The sequence below is a fragment of the Trichechus manatus genome, unplaced genomic scaffold, assembly GCF_000243295.1.
Source record: "Trichechus manatus latirostris isolate Lorelei unplaced genomic scaffold, TriManLat1.0 scaffold00131, whole genome shotgun sequence".
NCBI classification, from domain to species: domain Eukaryota; kingdom Metazoa; phylum Chordata; class Mammalia; order Sirenia; family Trichechidae; genus Trichechus; species Trichechus manatus.
In genome coordinates, this window is record NW_004444067.1 from 623,351 (window position 1) to 644,221 (window position 20,871).

The 20,871-nt window shown below is 39.4% G+C and overlaps 1 protein-coding gene across 1 annotated transcript in view; it reads left to right on the forward strand.

The window, feature by feature from the left end:
- Positions 1–57: 57 nt before the first annotated feature.
- The window catches only part of KNTC1 (kinetochore associated 1), an 80,782-nt gene continuing 59,968 nt past the window's right edge, over positions 58–20,871 (forward strand). Inside the window, exons 1-16 of the mRNA XM_004384971.2 lie at positions 58–149; positions 2,643–2,813; positions 6,193–6,313; positions 8,428–8,543; positions 8,883–8,961; positions 9,536–9,613; positions 12,316–12,350; positions 12,596–12,706; positions 14,506–14,599; positions 15,508–15,560; positions 15,785–15,900; positions 16,245–16,299; positions 17,058–17,156; positions 19,009–19,052; positions 19,169–19,234; positions 19,325–19,400. Coding sequence (XP_004385028.1) covers positions 2,685–2,813; positions 6,193–6,313; positions 8,428–8,543; positions 8,883–8,961; positions 9,536–9,613; positions 12,316–12,350; positions 12,596–12,706; positions 14,506–14,599; positions 15,508–15,560; positions 15,785–15,900; positions 16,245–16,299; positions 17,058–17,156; positions 19,009–19,052; positions 19,169–19,234; positions 19,325–19,400 — 1,272 coding nt within the window. The 5' untranslated portion in view covers positions 58–149; positions 2,643–2,684. The remainder of the gene's footprint in view (positions 150–2,642; positions 2,814–6,192; positions 6,314–8,427; positions 8,544–8,882; positions 8,962–9,535; positions 9,614–12,315; positions 12,351–12,595; positions 12,707–14,505; positions 14,600–15,507; positions 15,561–15,784; positions 15,901–16,244; positions 16,300–17,057; positions 17,157–19,008; positions 19,053–19,168; positions 19,235–19,324; positions 19,401–20,871) is intronic.

Genomic DNA, 20,871 nt, shown 5'->3' on the forward strand with positions numbered 1-20,871 from the left:
GGCTTCCTCCGGCCGCCGTAAGGGGTTGGGCTTGGCGTTTTCCCGCCAATTTAAACCCGTGGGATGGAGCCTAAGATTATGGCGGTTGTGTGAGTCGGGAAGAGGGGCGGAATATTTTGACTGTTCCTCTTTAATGTCTTCAATTGCAGGTGAGAAGGGTAAGCCGCACTACTGTAGGGAGCTGGGGGTGTGTGAGTTCAGCTCGAAGTATTAGCGGCCGCAGCTCAGTTCGGGGTGATTTTCCCTCAAGACGTTGGCGGGAGAGGTTGGTGTCCAGCTGGGAGCGTTTATGAGTGGAGGCCTAACTGACACTTTTTAAAATCTCGTTTATTATCTCATATTCGTTAATCTCCATGCAGCAGCCAAAGTGTTCTGAAAACGCTAATCAAATCCTGTCACCCACTTTGCGCAGAATAAAACCCAATCTTGAATCTGCCGCTTCATTTGGCCCCACCCATCTCTTCTACGCTGTCTTCCACTCTGCTATGGCTCGCGCACCGCGTCAAACTCCCTCCAGCCTGCAAGCCTTTGCACTCGGTTTCCTGTGCCTGCATATCTGTTCCCCATGAGCTTTGCATGGCTGGCTTGTCGTCATTCAGGTCTCTGCTCAATGTCACCTCCTTTTCCCAAATACATGTCCTTAAGCGCCCGCCTTTCCTTCCCTCCATGTGAGCACTGTATTTGTGCATTGACTTGGTTTTTCGTGGGGAAGACGTGACAGTTGTTAAGAGCTGCGGGTGACCTTGGCCTTTTATTTAATCCCTGGCTCTTTTTCCTCAGCTGTAAAATGGGTTGTTGTGAAGATTAAATGAGTAAAGCGTTCAAAACTGTGTCTGGCCTGCAAGAGACTACTTAATACGTGTGAACTACTGTTTTATTTTTGTCTGACCTTCCCGCAAGAATATAAACTTAATAACGGCAAGGACTTTTTCTGCCTTTTTCACAGCTGTATTCCCCAGCTCCTAGAACAGCGCCTGGCATATAGTAGGCACTGAATAAACATCTGCTGGGTGAATACATATGGAAGCCCTGGGAGCTGGTAATAATATTTCTGTATTATATAAATGTGGCAAACTGAGACCCAGAAAAGTATTAACTCTAGCGTGTCCCTCCTGTCTGAATTTCCTCCCAACTCCCACCCAAACACCAGCCACTTAAAACTATTCTGTATTCTCCAACATGTTTTGTGTCTGTACTCTTGCTTATTCTCTTCTCTTAAAAAGAACTCTTTTCCTCTTTTTAAAAGGTCCTACGGCCTGAAATTCCCAACCTAAATTGTTACCTGCCTCTACCAGTAACAGTAATAAATTAGCTGACGCTTAAATTGAGTGCTTACCTTGAACCAAGTGTGGTTCTAGGTGTAAACATTTAAAGCTCATAACCTTTTCAAGGAGGTACAGTTTTATTCCTATAAATTAGAGAACTGAGGAACAAAAAGTTTAAGTTATTTGCTGAAGGACAACTGGCTAGTGAACGTGAAAGCACTAAGTCAAAAATCATTTCTTCCCTGAACGATATTGTATCTCCGTAGGTTTTCAACATACATCCTTCTGCTATTGTTGTGTGCCGTTGAGTCGATTCTCACTTAAAGCAACCCTATAGGACAGAGTAGAGCTGCCCCATAGGGTTTCTTAGGCTGTGATCTTTACAGGAGTGGATTGCCAGGTCTTTTACCTGCGAAGCCGCTGTGTTGTCCACTGGGCACTTAACCATTGCTCCACCAGGGCTCCTCATACTTCCGCTAGCACTTATCAAAACAATTGTAATTATTTGTTTATTATTGCCCACCAGACTTGATCCAAAACCAAACCACTTGCTGTGGAGTCAATTCTAACTTATGGCGACCCTGTGTGTTGCAGAATAGAACTGTGCTCCATAGGGTTTTCAAGGCCGTCACCTTTGGGAAGCAGATTGCCAGGCCTTTCTTCTGAGGTGCTTTTGGGAGGATTCCAACCCTCAGCCTTTGGGTTAGTAGTCGAGTGCTTAACCATTTGCACCACCCAGGGTAACCCAGATTTGATCCAGAGATTGTTTTTCATTTTAGTATTCCCACCCAGACAGCAGATAATGAGTTACATAAATCTGTACAGATTAAATGGTTAAGTGACTTTCCAAAGGTTACAAGTGTATGTACTGCTTGGCCAGTCAGAAACCTAATGGAGTTTTTTCTTCCTCCCTTTGTTTTAATTTATTGTATGACAATACTGTGGAAACATTAATGTATTTTTTTTTAAAGTTCATCTGGAATCTTGCAACCCTAAGATATCCTTGACAGTCTGACTTCAGAGCCTGTGCTCTGTATTGCTATGCTGATTAAAGGTTTATTTTAAAGAAATGCTTGGTATAATTTCAAGTTAGGCAAAGTACTAGAAGCCCTGGGGTACATTGGGAAGATCACTATTGTTTGTTTGCATGCCTAAGCCAATATGTTGTTCTCTGGTGATAATCATAGCTCTAGTTCCATTTATCTTATTGGTCCAAAGTTTGTAGTGACCACTGAAATAACATGAAGACAAAGAAGTCTTTGTTGTTAATACTTTTATTAGCTTTTTTTTTTTTTTTGCGTTAGCTTTTTCATTTCTCAAGGAAGTGGATGCTGTACAACAAGATAATTTACTCTCGGATTTTGCATGCTGTCGCAGGGAAAGCAGTTGTTCCTGACTCAGGAGGACAATCTCAAAAACATGTGGAATGATATTGAGCTGTTAACAAATGATGACACAGGAAGTGGGTACCTAAGTGTTGGCTCAAGAAAAGAACATGGAACTGCTTTATACCAAGTAGATCTGCTAGCGAAGATCTCCTCCGAGAAGGTAACCATTCTGACGCCAACAGTTTTCATCCACACAATTGTGCTGAGTGTTTAGTTGGCCTGTTAACCACACATTAAATGTTTGTGAATGAATATAGCACTTTGTCAGAGGGTCCAGATTCAGTGTCAGATTGCTGGAAACTTCCATATGAATTCTCCCTGCGTCATCTTAGATTCAATATTTCTAAAGCTTAACTCTTCATAGCTTTCTTTGAGGCATTTCGGATGTGTCTATAAAAAGACAGGATGGTACATAGAATGGAGTATTACTGTGCCATAAAGAGAAATGAAGTCCTGATATGTGTTGCAACATAGATGAACCTTGACAACATTATGCTGAGTGAAATAAGTCAGTCACAACAGAAGCTAAAAACTGGAAGCTCCTATTTGGTGTGCATAGTGTTTTTTCAAAAATGTTGACTTAGCTGCCAGTGTTTTAAAAATTAGAACATTTCACAGAAAGACCCAGCTTTTCTTGATAAACAGGACACTTTGGCCATAGTTGCATTTCCATGAGGCTTTAATCTGGCTGGTGTTTGGTAGATTCTGCTCTCTAGTTTATACCCTGTACCCTCCAGTTTACGGTTCACCACTGGCCCCCTCCCTGTTGTATTCCAGACACTGAGTCTCTATGCCAGTCTTGCTTCCTTCCTTTAGATTAATGCCTGGCTCCTACGGCCATAAGACCAGCACTTAGAAAACACAGGTTTATACATGGGAACCATTTGCCCTTTCTTAGCCACCGTGGACTATCTCTCATTTATCATGGGTTGAATTACGTCCCCTCAAAAATGTGTGTATCAATTTTGCTAAGCCATGATTCCTGGTATTATGTGGTTGTCCTCCATTTTGTGATTGTAATTTTATGTTAAATAGGATTAAGGTGAGATTATAACACCAGCCTTACCCAGGTCACATCCCTGATCCAATATAAAGGGAGTTTCCCTGGGTGTGACCTTCACCACCTTTAATCTCTCAAGAGGTAAAAGGAAAGGGAAGCGAGCAGAGAGTTGGGGAACTCCTACGATCAAGAAAGCAGTGCCGGGAGCAGAGTGCATCCTTTGGACCTGAGATTCCTGCCCTGAGATGCTCCCAGAGCAAGGGAAGACTGATGCATCACAAGGACCTTCCTTCAGATATGACAGAGAGAGGGAGAGAGCCTTCCCATGGAACTGATGCCTTGCATTTGGACTTGTAGCCTACTAGACTGTGAGATAATACATTTCTCTTTGTTAAAAGCCATCCACTTGTGGTATTTCTTTTGGAGCAGTACCAGATGACTAAGACACCGTTCATTAACTTATACATAAATTGTTCCTTGACATTGGTTGCTATCCCTGCAATATGTCAGCACTCTCCCCATTTCCACTCTGCTTTCCCTGTTTCCATCCCTCCAGTTTCCGTGCCCCTCTTTGCCTTCTCATCTTTGCTTTTGGGCCAGTGTTTCCTGTTGGGTCTCGTATAGTTGATTGTTCTAAGGAGCACATTCCTCACAGGTGTTATTGTTTGTTTTTGTAGGCCAGTCTATTATTTGGCTGAAAGGTGACCTTCGGGAGTGGCTTAAGTTCCAGGTTAAAAGGGTGTTTTAGGGCAATAGTCCTGGGGGTTCCTCCAGTCTCTATCGGTCTAGTAAGTCTGGTCTTTATGAATTTGAGTTTTGGTCTACATTTTTCTCTCATTCTAACTGGGACCTTCTATTGTGTCCCTAGTCACAGCAGTCAATAGTGGTAGCTGGGCACCATCTAGTCCTTCCCATCTCAGGCTATAAGAGGCTGTGGTTTGTTTGGGCTGTTAGTCCTGTGGACTGATTGATTCCTTGAGTCTTTGGTTTCCTTTACTCTCCTTTGCTCCAGATGGGAAGAGACCAATAGTTGTATCTTAGATGGCCGTTTGCAAGCTTTTAAGATCCCAGATGCTACTCACCAGACTAGGATGTACAACATTATCTTTATGAACGATGTTATACCAATTGACCTAGATGTCCCCCAAGAGTATGGTCCTTAGCTGTCAAGCCTAGAATCTGTCCCATGAGATGTTTGGATATGTCTAAGAAGTTTCTATAAGTGTGCCCCCTATGTGCTCTAGTGCACGTATGGATATATATGCAGCACATACAAATATGTATACATATATATAAATTCTCCTAGTTATACCTATATATAGAGCCCTGGTGGCGCAGTGGTTAAGAGCTTGGCTGCTAACCAACAGGTCAGTAGTTCGAATCCATCAGCTGCTCCTTGGAAACCCTATGGGGCAGTTCTACTCTGTCCTATAGGGTCACTATGAGTCGGAATCAACTTGATGGCAATGGGTGATACCTATATATGCCCAGACATGTACTCCCATATGCCCTCCCACACCTAGATAGCATACATATCTACTTATGTAATCAGTCCCAAATTTTTGGTTGTTATTACCGTTGTTGCAGAATTGTATATGTTATAGCATTTACCATGGTTGTCCTTTATTCTTGCGTACCTCTCACTGTCTTTATTTACCTTGGTCACATTGTGCTGACTTCCCGCATGTTGTGTATTGCCGTTCCCTTCACCAGAATTAACACGCCTACTGTCTAGTAAGTGATTCTCCCTCCCTCCCCTCCCATCCCTGGTAACCATCAAAGAATGTTGCTTTCTGTGTGTAAACCTGTTCTTGATTCTTGACTTTTTATAAAAGTGGTATCATACGATATTTGTCCTTTGGTGATTGACTTATTTCATTCAGCACAATGTCCTCCAGATTCATCTGTATTGTGTTTCCTGGAGTCATGATTATTCTTTATGGTTGCTTAGTTTTCTATTGTATGTATATACCACAAATTGTGTATCCATTCATCTGTTGATGGACACTTAGGTTGTTTCCATCTTTTTGCTATCCTGGATAATGCTGCAATTATGCTGAATAATTCTGAATAATGCCCTGGTAGTAAATGTGCATTTATCTATTCTTGTCAGCGCTCATTTTTCTCTAGGATATATACTTAGGAGTGGAATTGCTGGATCATGTGACATTTGTTTTTCTTGCTTTTTGAGGGAAGCGTCATACCGTTTTCCAAAGTGGTTGTATCATTTTACAATCCCACCAGCGGTGTTTAAGAGTCCCAATCGCCTCACAACCTCACCAGCATTTGTTTTCTGTTTTTTTGATCAGTGCCATTTTTGCAGGGGTTAGATGGTATGTATCTCATTGTAGTTTTGATTTGCATCTCTCTATTGCTAATGATCAGGAGCATCTCTTCATGTGTTTGTTAGCTGGTTGAGTGCACTTTTAAACTTGGGTGCTTGGAATTGTGAAGATACTATTCATAAGTATTATTACACTTGTATAAAAATGTTTTGATTTTAAATTTAAATTTAAATCATTGCTTTCCTCTGCCACAGGCCTCGTTAAACCCAAAGATACAAGCATACAGTTTAAGTGATGGGTTTATTATTATAGCAGACCAGTCAGTGATTCTGCTTGACAGCATCTGTAGATCGCTTCAGTTGCATCTAATGTTTGGTAAGTCTGATGTAATGAAATCCCATAAGTTGGAAGTCAAATATATCTTGCTAATGAACTATCAGTTTCCATCTCATTGCCTTTTCTTTACTCCATTATTTCTAAGAATCAAAATTAGACTAATTTCAAGAAATTAATCTTGAGTGCCTATTATGTTTTAGACACTAGATTCAAAGGATGCTGAGATGATACCTTCTCTCAATAATTCTAAGGGGAAACATACATGTAAAGCAACAAGTTAGTTTACTTGCATCGTTTAAAGTTTGTGTTAGAATATTGTACAAATAGCTGAGCCAACATGGTACTGAAGTACCTGAATCTTGTATGTGATTTCAGTATCATCAACAAACATTTAAATACTTTTAGAGGGTATACCATCCCTGGGTGGCACAAACGGTTAAGCGCTAGGCTACTGACTGTAAGGTTGGTGGTTCAAACCCACCTAGAGGCACCTTGGAAGACAGGCCTGGCGATCTGCTTCCAACAGCTCACAGCCTTGAAAACCCTATGGAGCAGTTCTTCTCTGCCCATGTGGGGTCGCCGTGAGTTATAATCAACTTGACGGCAACCAACAACAATGACCAAGGAGCCCTGGCAGTGCAATGGTTAAGCTCTTGGCTGCTAACTAAAAGGTCAGTGGTTTGAGCTCGCCAGCCAGTCTGTGGGAGGAAAGACCTGCTGATCTGTTCCCATAAAGATTACAGCCTAGGAAACCCCATGGAGCAGTTTTACTCTGTCTCTTGGAGTCGCTATGAGTCTGAATTGACTCGACACAACAACGGTAGTGTATACCACTGACATAGCCATTGAAATACTTTTGAATTAATTCTTTGAGTTAAACGACTTTTACTACAAGCAAATATGTACTTATAAGTGAATTAAGGAATAAGTCAGTGATTGTGTTAGAAAATGGGGAAAATATGAAAGTTTTTTCTGGATCTTGAGAAGACATTTTGAGGAAAAAATAGTTGTTGAAATATTTTCGTAAGAATTTAGACAACCGAAATACATTTGAGAACACAATTTTGATTGCAACAGGAGGGCTGGAAACTAAAGTTTTGTAGAATCCTAATGTATCTAGCCTGATCGGTCTACAAGATTCAGAATTTCACCAATGAAATAATGGGCTGTGTTAACCTATTACAGATTTATGTAAAGATACTGCTGTCGAATAATTTTAGTTCACAAACCATTCACATAATATTGGCTTTTATCTCCCACCCTTCCCCTCTCTGCCTCCATTTCAGCCCCTCTTGCCTTGCTGAGTCCTTGGGTGGTGCAAAGGATAAAGCACTTCCAAAAGCGCACAGCCATTGAAAACTCTGTGGAGCAGAGTTCTACTCTGACACACATGGGGTCACCATGAGTCAGAACTGACTTGATGGCAAGTGGTTTTTGTGGTGGCCTTCTGGCTCTTCCACAAACACATCAGGCATGCTCTGCTTTGGGGTCCTTGTTCTGCCAGGAATGCTCTTCCCCCAGTCTCCATTTGCCTAACTTCCTCACCTCCGTCAACTCTTCCTTCATATTTCACCTTCTCAATGAGACCCATCGTGACCAACGGGTAGATTAGCGAATAAGCAAGGTACACGCAGGCTTACTTGTGCGTACTTACTAATCTAGTGAACAATTTCTCCTGTTTTTCACTGCACTGCAGATTAGTAAGCAAACACAATGAAGCCCATGGGTACCTTGCTTACTGGTTAATCCACCCCTGATGACCACTGTTTACTACTGTGTCCTGCGCGGCTCATTTGGTCTCTTACCTTGCTCTACTTTTTCTTTTTTTTCATAGCATCACCTTCTTACATGCCAGATCATTTACTTACTTGTTATGCTAGTTGTTTATCATGCACTTTTGCTTTAGAATTTGAGCTCCTCGAGGGTGGGAATCTTGTGATTCCAAGCTATACCCATAAGGCCTAGAGGAGCACTTGGCATGTACTAAGAGCTCAGTAAATAAATCAGTAGTATTCTTTTTTACTTTCACCACAACTTTTTTGAAATATTCAGACGCTTAAGAGGTTGACTCTTAATGACCACATTTGATTTTTTTGGATAATAACAATAAACATTTTTGAAGGAAGCCTGTAACTTTGATTTGTAATTTTCAGATACTGAAGTGGATGTGGCTGGCCTCTGTCAAGAAGGAAAGTTTCTTTTGGTTGGTGAGAGAAATGGCAACTTGCATCTTATTCATGTAACATCAAAGCAAACATTACTCACTAATGTAAGGCTTTGTTTTATTTTTCATTTTCGTTATCTAAGTTCTAAATAATCTCTCAGACTCCTAGCAAACTATTACTTTTTGGAAGAATGCTTGTTTGCATTAAATTAAAAATGACACCTCAGAAACATTTATTTAATGAGCACGAAAATGAAAAATTAATCTTTGGAAATATTCTGAGTGTGCTTATCTAAAATATTTTTCCATTTTAAAACAAATCTCTTTGCTATAGAGGCAGAATTATTGCTAATGGTAATTGATGACCGTAGGGTTTAAAGAATATAATCTTTGCTTGTATTTTTCTGGGTTTAACCTTATCCTTTAAAATTTATTTGCAACTAGGCTTTTGTTCAGAAGGCTAATGATGAAAATGAGTGTACTTACCGGAGTCTTGTTATTGAGAAAGATGGTTCAAATGAAGGTCAGTTTTCACTCAAATGGTAATTTCTGACTAATACCCAACCAAAAAAATAATCAAATTTCTGGTTAACAATACATTGTATATTGTTATGCTACCTATAGATAACCGACATTTTCTACTGATGCTATAAATATTGCCACGGTACATAACAAATTTTTCATTTTAGCTCTTTTCCTAAGCTTAAATGTGTAGAAATTCAAATGTAATATTCTAAACACATTTTAACAGTTTTGAAAGTTCCGTAAATTACCAAGAGACATTATGTTCTTTAAGAGGTTTTTGTATGTTTCATTGTACTTATATTTTGATTTCAACAAAAGTTGACTGGCCTTTCCTTTATTTTGTTGTATCTGGCAAGTGAAGTTTGTTTTTTTTATAAAAGCTTGAAAGAAGTTGACATTATTTTTGACAAGTACCTTACCATTTTCTTTGTAAATAAAGCTTATCTATTTAGTTAATATTTGATGATTAGAATTTCAGTGAACTAAGTGACATATTTTGAGTCAGTTCAGGATATTAAATTTTATATCTATGTTCCTTTTTAGAGACACTGATTTTGATTTTATTTCAATAGGTACCTATTATATGTTGCTCCTTACAAACAAAGGATTCTTTTACATTACAAACCTTCAGCTCGTAAAAATTCAGCAAGGTAATTAATGCATTATTTTCCTATTGATTTGTAGGAATATTTCATACTGTTTTGCCAGGTAAATTTTTACATATTCTCTTTACAAGTATTATTTTAGTTTAATTGTATTCTGTGATACCGAGTGTACTTTTGAGTACTCAGAGTATACGGATTTTCCACTGTTAATGCTGTAACAAAATCTGATGAAATAAAATTTGTTTATAGCCATCAAGGGAGCCCTGGTGGCTTGGTGATTAAGTGCTTGGCTGTTAACCAAAAGGTCAGCAGTTCGAACTCACCAGCCAGTCTGTGGGAGAAATATATGGCAGTCTGCTTTTGTAAAGATTACAGTATTAGAAACCCTATGGGGCAGTTCTGTGTCTTGCAGGGTTGCCCTGAGTTGAAATCGATTCAGTGGCGATGGATTTGGGGTTATGGCCATCAAGAAATGTATACAGTAGCACAATAGTAAGTGGTTTTTGCTAGAATAAATGAACCTAAAAGCTGAAACGATTAAGTGTTACTAATGTAGAGCAATAATCTACAAGATGTTCTGAATGAGTGGTATGAATAATATGTCTCTCTGAGCTATATTTTATTATTTCTTTAAACACATTTTATCCTCATGAAAATCCGATGAAGGACGTATTGGTCTTTCCATTTTACAGATGAGGTAACTGAGGCCTAGAGAGGTTAAGTGAAATGCCTAAGGAAGCATATTTATCAAATGGCACATTTAGTACAGTGAAAACTGAGAGCCAGAACTTGACTGCCTTGTTTTTCCAGGTCTTGCAAGTTTTCCGCCTTTGACAGGTGCAGTCTTACCACTTGTCTATCAGTGGAAAATGTTTGGTTATCCTCGTCAGACAGTTTACCATCTTACACAGGTTCCAGCCTTCGCAGTTTTCACCGTACATGAACCTAGGCACCTCTGACAACAAAGTCGTGTTCTTTTTTACTATACTCTGACGCTTCCCCTCAGTTATCCACATTGATGCCATGTCCATGCTTTATGGCACCTGTGTTAAGTGTTCTGGGGGATATAAAAGAAATGAGCAAGTCTCTCTAACTTCTTTGGACCTCATTTTCCCATCTGTAAATGGAGGGAGTGACTTCAGAAGATTGGTGGTTTGGAAACTGCTCTGTGCTGCACCTCTTAGTAATCACAAAGGATGAGAGAAGGGGCAGAGGGCTGGGAGAAGACCTCATCAGGTGGGACCCAGGGCTTCCACCTCCACTTCAACCAAAAGGAAAGTTGTTTGCCTTTTTCCTGCTTTATTGGTTGGGCTTCCAGGTCAGCTTTTGTTTGAAGAAAGGATTCTTCTGCTTAAAAAAAGTCGAGAGCACAGAATTAGATGCATCGTTTCAGAGTGTGAGATAGAAGGACAATCTACACCCTCAGGAAAGCTTGCAGTCTAGTTACGGAGTAGGCTTTGGTCCCCCTGCTAGATTCGGCCCATGCTCTTTTATGGAGTTCCTCCGGAGCATCCTCCTTCCTCCTTTGTGGTACTCATCACGCCTGTTCAGTGTGTCTTCCCTGTTCACCTGAGTCTGTGTTCTTTATCCCCCTGGCCAGCCCTGGGCACAGTGCCTGGCACAGAGTAAGCAATCAATAAATATTTCAGCAAACACTTTTAAAGCGTCTACTATGTGCCAAGCCTGTGCTGAGTCCTGGAGATATGACAAGGAGTAAGATACGTTACAAAAAACCAGTTGCAGTCCAGCTGGCTCCAATTCATGGAGACTGCACATGTGTCAGAGTAGAACTGTGCTCCACAGATTTCTCAATGGCTGATTTTTAGGAAGTAGATTCATAGGCTTTTCTTCTGAGGCACCTCTGGGTGGACTGATACTCCATCCTTTTGGTTAGCAGCCAAACATGTTAGCTATTGACACCACATCAAAAAAAAAAAAAAGTCAAACCCGTTACTGTCGAGTCAATTCCAACTCACAGTGACCCTAAAGGACAGAGCAGAACTGACCTATAGGGTTTCTAGGGCTGTAAATCTTTATGGAAGCACAGTGCCACATCTTTCTCCCAAGGAGGGGCTGGTGGGTTCTAACTGCCAACCTTTAGGTTGGCAGCCGAGTGCTTAACTACTCCGCTACCAGGGCTCCTTTAAACTACATTAAAAAAAACCCCAAACCTGTTGCTGTTGAGTCAATTCCAACTCATAGCGACCCTAGAGGACAGAGTAGAACTGCCCCATAGGGTTTCCAAGGAGTGCCTGGTGGATTCGAACTGCCGACCTCTTGGTTAGCAGCCGTAGCTCTTAACCACTATGCCACCAGCATTTCTAATCTATATGGCTCTCCATAATTCAGTGAAGGAGCTAGACAAATAAAAGAGCTATTCCATGACAGAGTGACAGGCACTGAAGACTTTTCAGAACACGCCTTTAGAGCTTGAATAGGAGTGGGAGAGTTGGACAGCCGGGAGAAGACCCTCTTAGTAGGAAGAAATGTGCTAAGGAAAGATACCGAGAGGCACTCAGGACACTCAGGCAGGCTGGCTGGTGCCTAGAATAGGAAATGCAGTCACCATTTGTGTCATTGGCCAAGAGCAAAACTGGAAAGTCAGCACTGCTTCATTAAATTCTGACCAGTGTTCTTTTCACTAGATTGTATATAGTTTCCTCTTCTGGATACAGAAGGGCTGACTTCTATGTATTTTGTAGATTAGCCCTCTAAATTTCGCTTGCTTTTTTTTTTTTTTAATGCAGCAATTGAGAGTGTAGACTTCAATACAGCAAAAAAGGTAAGGAAATAAAACCGTGTTTAAATTTAACTTTTCATATAAATTTTGGAGAGTGATTCTGGATATAATAGATCTACTGGTTCTTATTTTAGGAGTTATCATGATACATTTTAGTAACATTTCCATTTAAGAATACATGTGTAACTGATTGATTAAAACTAATTTTTGTCGATCTCTTCAAGTTATTTGGACTGTAGAGCATAAAATATATATGTATAATATTTTTGTTTTTTTTAATTTTGCAGTTACAAGGACAAATCAAGTCCACTTTTATATCAACTGAAAATCATCATACTCTTGGTTGTCTTAATCTTGTTGTCGGCGATTTAGCAAGTGAAATCCCTGTGATAATTGGGGTAATTCTTTTTATAAAATTTTGTTTTTTGTAGCCAGAGTGTTTCCTCAGTAAAACATTGCAGTTGGGGTTAAGCTGCAAATTAATTTGTAACATGTCACAAAATCAGGGAAATTGTAAAATTAAGCCCATATAAAATTAATTCCATAAGTAAACCTAAGTTTCTATTTCAGAAAAAAAGATACATCTTTGTTTTCCATAAATACTATCTGAAATTTAACATTTCATTCAACTATGAAGGTAGGCAAAAAAAGAAAGGAATATAAAAACAATGTAATTAGCAGTACCTGTAGCTTTGTTAGCAACAGAAGTCACGGATTTTTTTAAAAAGCCAGATTATTGCAGTTGTCTCAAAATACTGTTTACACTCCTCACTAGTTTAAAATTATAGTACATAGTTATAAAGTCATGGGTACCGCTAATTCTACTGCGGTTTTTTGTTTGTTTTTGTGGCCTGTCGTCATAATTGAAAGTAATGGTAAATTTCGGATAGAGTTTAGTATGTAATTTTTTCCCTGTTCGAGTACACAGATTTCCTGAATTCTTGAAATACACCAGGTTAAGAACTTCTAGATCAAGGATGATCCCAATGAGCCAAAATCTTTGCTTTAGTCCCTGCATGTTGAGTGATTCCACATTATTCTTAGCTAGTTTGGCTAGCTAAGCTACTTGCAGATATGTGTGTTAGTAAAATAGAAACCTGGGCAAGAATATAGAGAAGCACAATTTACCATCACTGGAGAGAAAACTCAAAACGTATACCTCCTTGTATGATGTTCGTGATGTTGTTGTTGCCAGCTGCCATCGAGTCGATTCTAACTCATAGCAATGTGTGTGACAGAGTAGGACTGCTCCGTAGGATTTCTTAGGCTGGTGTAGTAGTTGAAGCACTCAGCTGCTTACCAAACAGTTGGTGGTTTGAACCCACCAGCCCCTCTGCAGGAGAAGGATGTGGCAGTCTGCTTCCGTAAAGATTTACAGCCTTGGAAACCCTATGGGGCAATTCTACTCTGTCTTATAGAGTCACTATGAGTTCGAATCAACTCGATGGCAGTGAGTTTGCTTTTTTTTGGGTTTTAATCTTTATGGGAGCAGATTGCCAGGTCTTTATTCTGTGGAGCAGCTGGTGGGCTTGAACCACTGACCTTTTTGGTTAGCAGCCAAGCACTTAACCTTCTGCCACCAGGGCTCCTTAATGATAGATACATGAAAGGTAGCATTTTACCATGTATATGTCATTTCTGATTACTGTGGTCATAATTTCTTTGAATTTGGGGAGAAAACATCTAATATTATATTCAAGGTGGAGCAGGCAGAAATTCAATATAATTATAGCAGATAAAACAGTTTTACTAGCCAAATTGACATTATATATTAAGGAGTATTCACATTTCCACATTGTATGTATCTTGTTTAATAATTTAAAATTAATATTTAGAAAATGCTTTTCAAATGTTTGTGGCTGTTTTTATGAACATATTTAACAATCAGAGACTACACTTACATCATAATACTGGAAGAGGTCTTAGCGTCCACCCCCCGTGTCTTTCTGGTGAATAGCCTGAAATGCCTACCATTAAATATTCATTTTATAGCCAATAACAGCAGTTCAATGTTCTTTCCATTCTTTTCTGTTGAAAACACACCAAGAGAGGAAATGGAATATAAAACCTTGTTGGACATGAATATATAATGAGGTTTTGAAATTAATATTGTACACAACTCTGGTGTTTTTACTTTGGGGAAGGTTCTGGTCTAAGAACTGAATTTGTAATTGGTGTACTATTTTCACTTTTCTAGGGAACTGGTAATTGTGCATTCACAAAATGGGCACCAGATTCTTCCAAGAAAGGAATGGTTGTTAAGAATATTATTGATTCAGAGATTATTAAAGGTAATCTTTATTTTATGTAACGTTTATTATACATATACGTGACCTATTATGTATAACCTGTTGCCATCAAATTGATTCCAACTCATAGGTGACTCTATAGGAGAGAGTAGAACTTGTCCGTAGAGTTTCCAAGGCTGTCAGTCTTTACACAAGCAGACAACCACATCTTTCCCCCATGGAGCTGCTGGTGGGTTTGAACTGCTGATGTTTCAGTTAGCAGCTGAGCCCTTAACCACTGCGCCACCACAGTTCCTTATATAATTGTATATATCACTTATATATATATATGTAATTTTTAGATAATAAAAAATTAATGAAACTTTGATCATTATTAGTGAGTTTTAATTTTCATGTCAATGACTGAATCTGGCATGAGCCGTTTTCCTGTCTCACTCTGAAACAAGACAGATGAGGTTGATAATTGTCCACATAGGTGACCAATCTTGACACGTTGCAGTTGTTACTCTTCATTTTGGGAGGTTTTACATTTTAGTAGATGCCCTGGTGGTGCAGCAGTTAAAGCGCTCAGCTGCCAACCAAAAAGTTGGTGGTTCGAGCCCTCCCATTGCTCTGTGGGAGAAAGATGTGTCAGTGGGCTTCCAAAAAGGTTATAGCCTTTTAAACCCTATCGGGCAGTTCTACTCTGTCCTATAGGGTTGCTAAGAGTCAGAATCGACTGAACAGCAGTGTGTATGGTTGGATTTTACATTTTAGTGATCACCTAAAAAAAAAAAAACCACAACAAAATAGAGGTAGAAATAAATGAGAATGTGAACTTTTTTTTTTTGACAGTAGGAACTTTTTGTCTGTAGTTCCGCCTTTCCATTAATTTGTCAGTTTACTATTGAAAGATGGCTACATATAACAGTGAAATGTAGTCCTTGGACGTGTTGTTTTCTCTTTTGTAGGTGCAAAGAAGTTCCAGCTCATAGACAACCTACTTTTTGTTCTTGATACACAAGTATGTTTATGGTATTTCTCCTTAAATGTTTTCATTTGATTATTATAGTTCACAACAAAAACGTGGTCACATTTATAAAGACAAGGACTTTGGTGGGGGGGTGGATTACTATCTTAATGTACTGGGCTTCATTTCAGTATACAGATCAAAAAAAATATATCCTGAGATGTAAATGTTTTAAACATTAAGAAGATCTATGAATGAGATGTGTGTCTCTTTTGCAGAATGTGCTAAGCTTATGGGATATCTACACTCTAACTCCTGTGTGGAACTGGCCCTCTCTTCACATGGAAGAGTTTCTCCTTACTACGGAAGCAGAGTCTCCCTCGTCAGTCACGTGGTACATTATGACACTAGTCCTAACTTCTGTTACAACCAGGTTTCCTGTCTGGTTGTGTCCATATCATTCACTACGTATTGAGTTCTAAATAACACTGAACATTCTGACAGAGTCACGACCGAGTAATTGTTTGTCAGATTCATTGAGAATGTGGCAGTGTGAACTGCCAAGAATTATGTTAGAAACTGAGTGTCAGTCTGAGCCATAAACGTGCAGAAATAGAATCTGATGTCTTCTATGTAAACCAGTTTTAATGTTTATGCAAGAATATCACATTGACTTAACTTATATTTAGCCATTGGCAAAGATTATTTGATTTACTTGAAGCCTCTTTTGTCTTTTAGGCAAGGGATCACAAATCTCAAACTAGTAGCTCTGACAGCTACTACTAATAAGAAGGTATAAGAAATTTTTATTGTATGTTTGTCCATATTATGTTTTAGAGAATAGCATTAACTAATTCAGAGGTAGATATTATGTAATGCTCACAGCATTTTAGCGCTATGTTCACTCAGATGCTTGACAAATGAGAAAGGACTATTCTGTCTTTAAAAAAATGCATGTAAATCTCAGTTCTACATTTGAAATTTAGTTTTTAAATTTTATTGTGGTAAAATATATACTGAGACATTTGTTGTTTTAACCATTTCTACGTGTACTATTCAGTGACATTATGATCACCGTATTTTGCAAACATCAGCACAATTTATTTCTACATTTTTTTCATCACTGTTAAAAGAAACTCAGGACCCCTGAAGCAATAACTCCCCATTTCTCCGCCACATCTGTCCTGGTAACCACTAATAAACTTTGATCCCTATGCTCAGCTCCACATTTTAAGCAGAGCATTTCAAGAATCAAAAAGAAGTTCTTTAGAGTCAATATAGTTCTAGCACTAGGGATTAACACTCACCTTGAATAGAAATTGTACAGTGGACTTTGGGTATGTGGTTTTCATTCAACAATTTTGGAAGGTAGGATAGACATAATTTTACCTGCAACATTTATGTCACACAGTAACAGATTTATATTATAAAATGATTTTTGCATTAAATTTTGTCCCAAGTACAAATCTCTGCCCCTGATGGTGAAGTGCTATTTGGTGCTGATGGGTTTATATTGATGTACTGAATTAACTGCTCTACTGTTTTTCTTAGATGAAAAATCTTGCAGTTTATACATTACCTACAATGGAGATACTGTATTCTTTGGAAGTATCTAGTGTTTCTTCACTGGTTCAAACTGGAATTAGCACAGTAAGTTTACACAGGTTTTAAAAATACATTATAATAAAAAACATTACCTAGGCTAAGCATGAATAGAACCTAGTGGAATACCTGGATAGAGTTCAGGTTTAAAACTGTCTTTATCATTCTCAGAAAAGTCCTCAGATACAAGGTCATTCTTCACATTAAAAAAGAAAGGAAATTGATTACATGAAATATCAGTCATCTGCTTATTCAAGTTCTTTGTGTCTCTGCTGGAGCCCTGGTGGCACAGTTGTTAAGCATTGGGCTGCTGACCAGAACGCTGGCAGTTCAAATCCACCAGCCGCTCCTTGGAAACCTTATGGGACAGTTCTCCTCTATCCTATAGGGTGGCTATCGACTCGACGGCAATGGGGGTGTGTCTATTGGAATTATAGATTAAAAATTAACTTGGGAGGCATTGTTTTATTTATGTTTTAATTCTGATATTTTAAAAAAAAGTTTTGCTACATTCGCTTCATCTTTTTTTATACACACAGACTTATTTTTCTGATCCCTTTAAGAATTACTTGCAGACATCATGACGTGTCACCCCTGAATACTTCAGTAGGTATCTCTAAGGATAAGAACATTCTTTTACAGTAGTCATCACACTCAGAAGGAGCCCTGGTGGCACAGTGGTTAAGCACTTGGCTGCTAACTGAAAGGTTGGCAGTTCCAACCCACCAGCTGCTTCGTGGGAGAAAGATGTGGCAGTCTACTTCTTTAAAGATTATAGCCTTGGAAACCCTATAGGGCAGTTCTACTCTGTCCTGTAGGGTCACTGTGAGTTAGAATCAACATGATGGCATAGATTTGGTTTTGGTGGTATCACACTCAGAAAATTTAATGTTAATGCATAACTACTATGAAATATGCAGAACCCTGGCGGTGCAGTGGTTAAGAGCTTGGCTGCTAACCAAAAGGTTGGTTGTTTGAATCCAGCAGCTGCTCCTTGGAAACCCTATGGGGCAGTTCTGCTCTGTCCTGTAGGGTCACTATGAGTCAGAATATACTCGACAGCAATGGATTAGGAAATATATCATCCATAGTCACCTTTTACCATTTGTCCTAGTTACTTTAAAGCTGTTTTTTTTCCTGATCCAGGATCCAATCAAGGATCATATTGCATTTAGTTGTCACGTCACTGTTGTTATTGTGTGCCATCCTGTCAATTCCAACTCAGTGACCGTATGTGACAGAATGGAACTGCCCGTTAGGGTTTCCTAGGCTGTAATCTTTACAGGAACAGATTGCCAAATCTTTTCTGCTGTAGAGCCGCTTGTGGGTTCAAACCGCAGACCTTTCGGTTAGCAGCTGAGCATTCGACGATTGCGCTACCAGGGTTCCTTCGTGTCACTGTAGTCTACATTAACCTAGGAAAGTTCATCTTTTTTTGTGTTTTAAGACATTGACATTTTTCAAGAGTTTAAGCCATTTGTTTCGTCGAACGTCCCTCTAGTTTGGATTTATCAGATTGTTTCATCCTAATTAGATTCACGTTAAGTTTTTTTTAAAAGAATACTGCATAGGTAATGGTGTTTCCTAAGTACACCATATGAAGGGGCCTGTGGTGGCCATTTGTCCTGCTGTTGGTGATGTTACATCTGATCACTTGGTGAACGCAGTTCTGCCAGATTTCTCCATTGCAAATGTACGTTTTCACCTTTGTAGTTGGTAGGTAATCTATATGGTGATATTTTGAAACTATGGGAATATCCTTTACCCTCAACAGGTTTTTTTCCAGTTTTTTAGAATCCATTGATGGATACTTTTTGCCTGTACCAGTTGTTACTCTAATAATTATAAAATGCATTACTTTTATTTTTGAACTTTAATTATGTTTTTGCTACTATTGTAGGATACCATATACCTTCTGGAGGGAATTTGCAAAACTGATCCCAAGTAGGTCATATTTTCTTTTTTTTTTACCAGATAAGTTGTTAAATAACAGCTATGTTAAAATTTACTGATTAATATTAAATGACAAGTGCATTTACAGTCAAAAAAAATTTTTTCAGACTATCTGAAGACTCAGCCTCTGTCTTAGTACTTCGATGTCTTACGGAAGCTTTACCAGAAAACAGGTAACTTCTTCTTTTCTTTTAAGCCTTTACCCTTAGTGAAAAACTTAAATTACTAAACATTTCCTTGAAATGTCTTTTCCGATTTATCAGACTGAGCCGGTTACTCCACAAACACAGATTTGCTGAAGCCGAGAACTTTGCCATTCAGTTTGGACTAGATGTGGAGGTAATCATTCATGGTATCCATTCCTTCACTGAACAAACATTTCATTGTGTACTAGAGGATGGGGAGACAGCCCTGTGTATCACAATTGGAATTTAGTGTGATAGAGCCTGTAATTAATATATACCAAAAATATATAGCAGGAATTCAAAGGAGAGAGCAATCTGTAGTGGGAAGGAAAGACTTCATTAAGGAGAAAACTTTATGTCAGGTCTTGAAGACGTTCCAGGTAGGGCGGGGAGACAAAGAGAATTCTAGGTATAAGAATGCCATGAATAGTCAGGGACTAGGAACTCCAAGTGAGTAGATAGGACTACCAAACCAAAACCAAACCCGTTGCTGTCAAGTCAATTCTGACTCATAGTGAACCCTATAGGACACAGTAGAACTGCCCCATAGGGTTTCCAAGGAGTGACTGGTGGATTTGAACTGCCAACCCTTTGGTTAGCAGCTGAGCTTTTAACCACTGCACCACCAGGGCTCCATGGTAGGTTATATGGGCAGAGGAGCAGAAGGAGATGATGATGGAGAAGTAGGGAACAGGCTTGTATGCATCACTGTGTGGACAATGGTACCAACTGCACTGTAAAAAGGACAAGGTGGGCAAACCCCACCTTTATCACTAACTGTGTGGCAAGGATCAGTATGAATCCACTACCCAGCTAGAAATGGATCCAGGCCTTCCCACATCTTTATACCTCATCGCTAGCCGCTTCTATTGCAGTTCTGCTGTATCTGACCCTAACCACCAGAGTTGAGTCAGACCTCATCCTTGGCTCTCCTGAGCCAGATCAAAACATCCCTGACCTCCTGAGGCCAGATTATTAGGGAGTAACAGTAGGCTCAGGAGTCTGCACAGCTCTCTGCACTTCAGACCAACTGACCTCCCTCTCTCTCTATTTTTCTCTCTAATCCTCTGGGACTAGGCACAAGCTAGAAGGACTTTATCCTTCATCGTCTGCCCATGTAGCCTTTCTCTATCACCCAGCCACCAAGAGCTGGGTCTACACAAATCGACTCTACTGCCAGCCCCTGCTGGCTCATTGCCCACGTGGGTTTGTTAATCCTCTCTAACAGCTCACAAAATTCATGGAGACTTTGACCTATACTTACAATTACACATTTATTATAACCAGAAAGGATGCAAGCAAAGAGACGCATGAGGGTAAGCCTGGGAGAGGTCCTGGCACGGGACCTCCATTGTCCCCAGGGATGTGCTCCCTCTCCAGAGTCTCCTAGTCATTGGAACCTCAATGAATATGCATGACTTGGGTTATGATTGATTCAATCAATGAATATGCATGACCGCATAAGTCCCCTCCCTTCCTGAAGTTAATTAGCCCCACAATCACAATGGATCCAGATTTTATTCTGCAGGTAATGGGGAGTTACTGAAAGTTGTAAGCAAAGGGGTATCTTTGATTACATTGTCATTTTAGAAAGGTGGACAATTGTTTGGAAAAGGCCCAGCCTA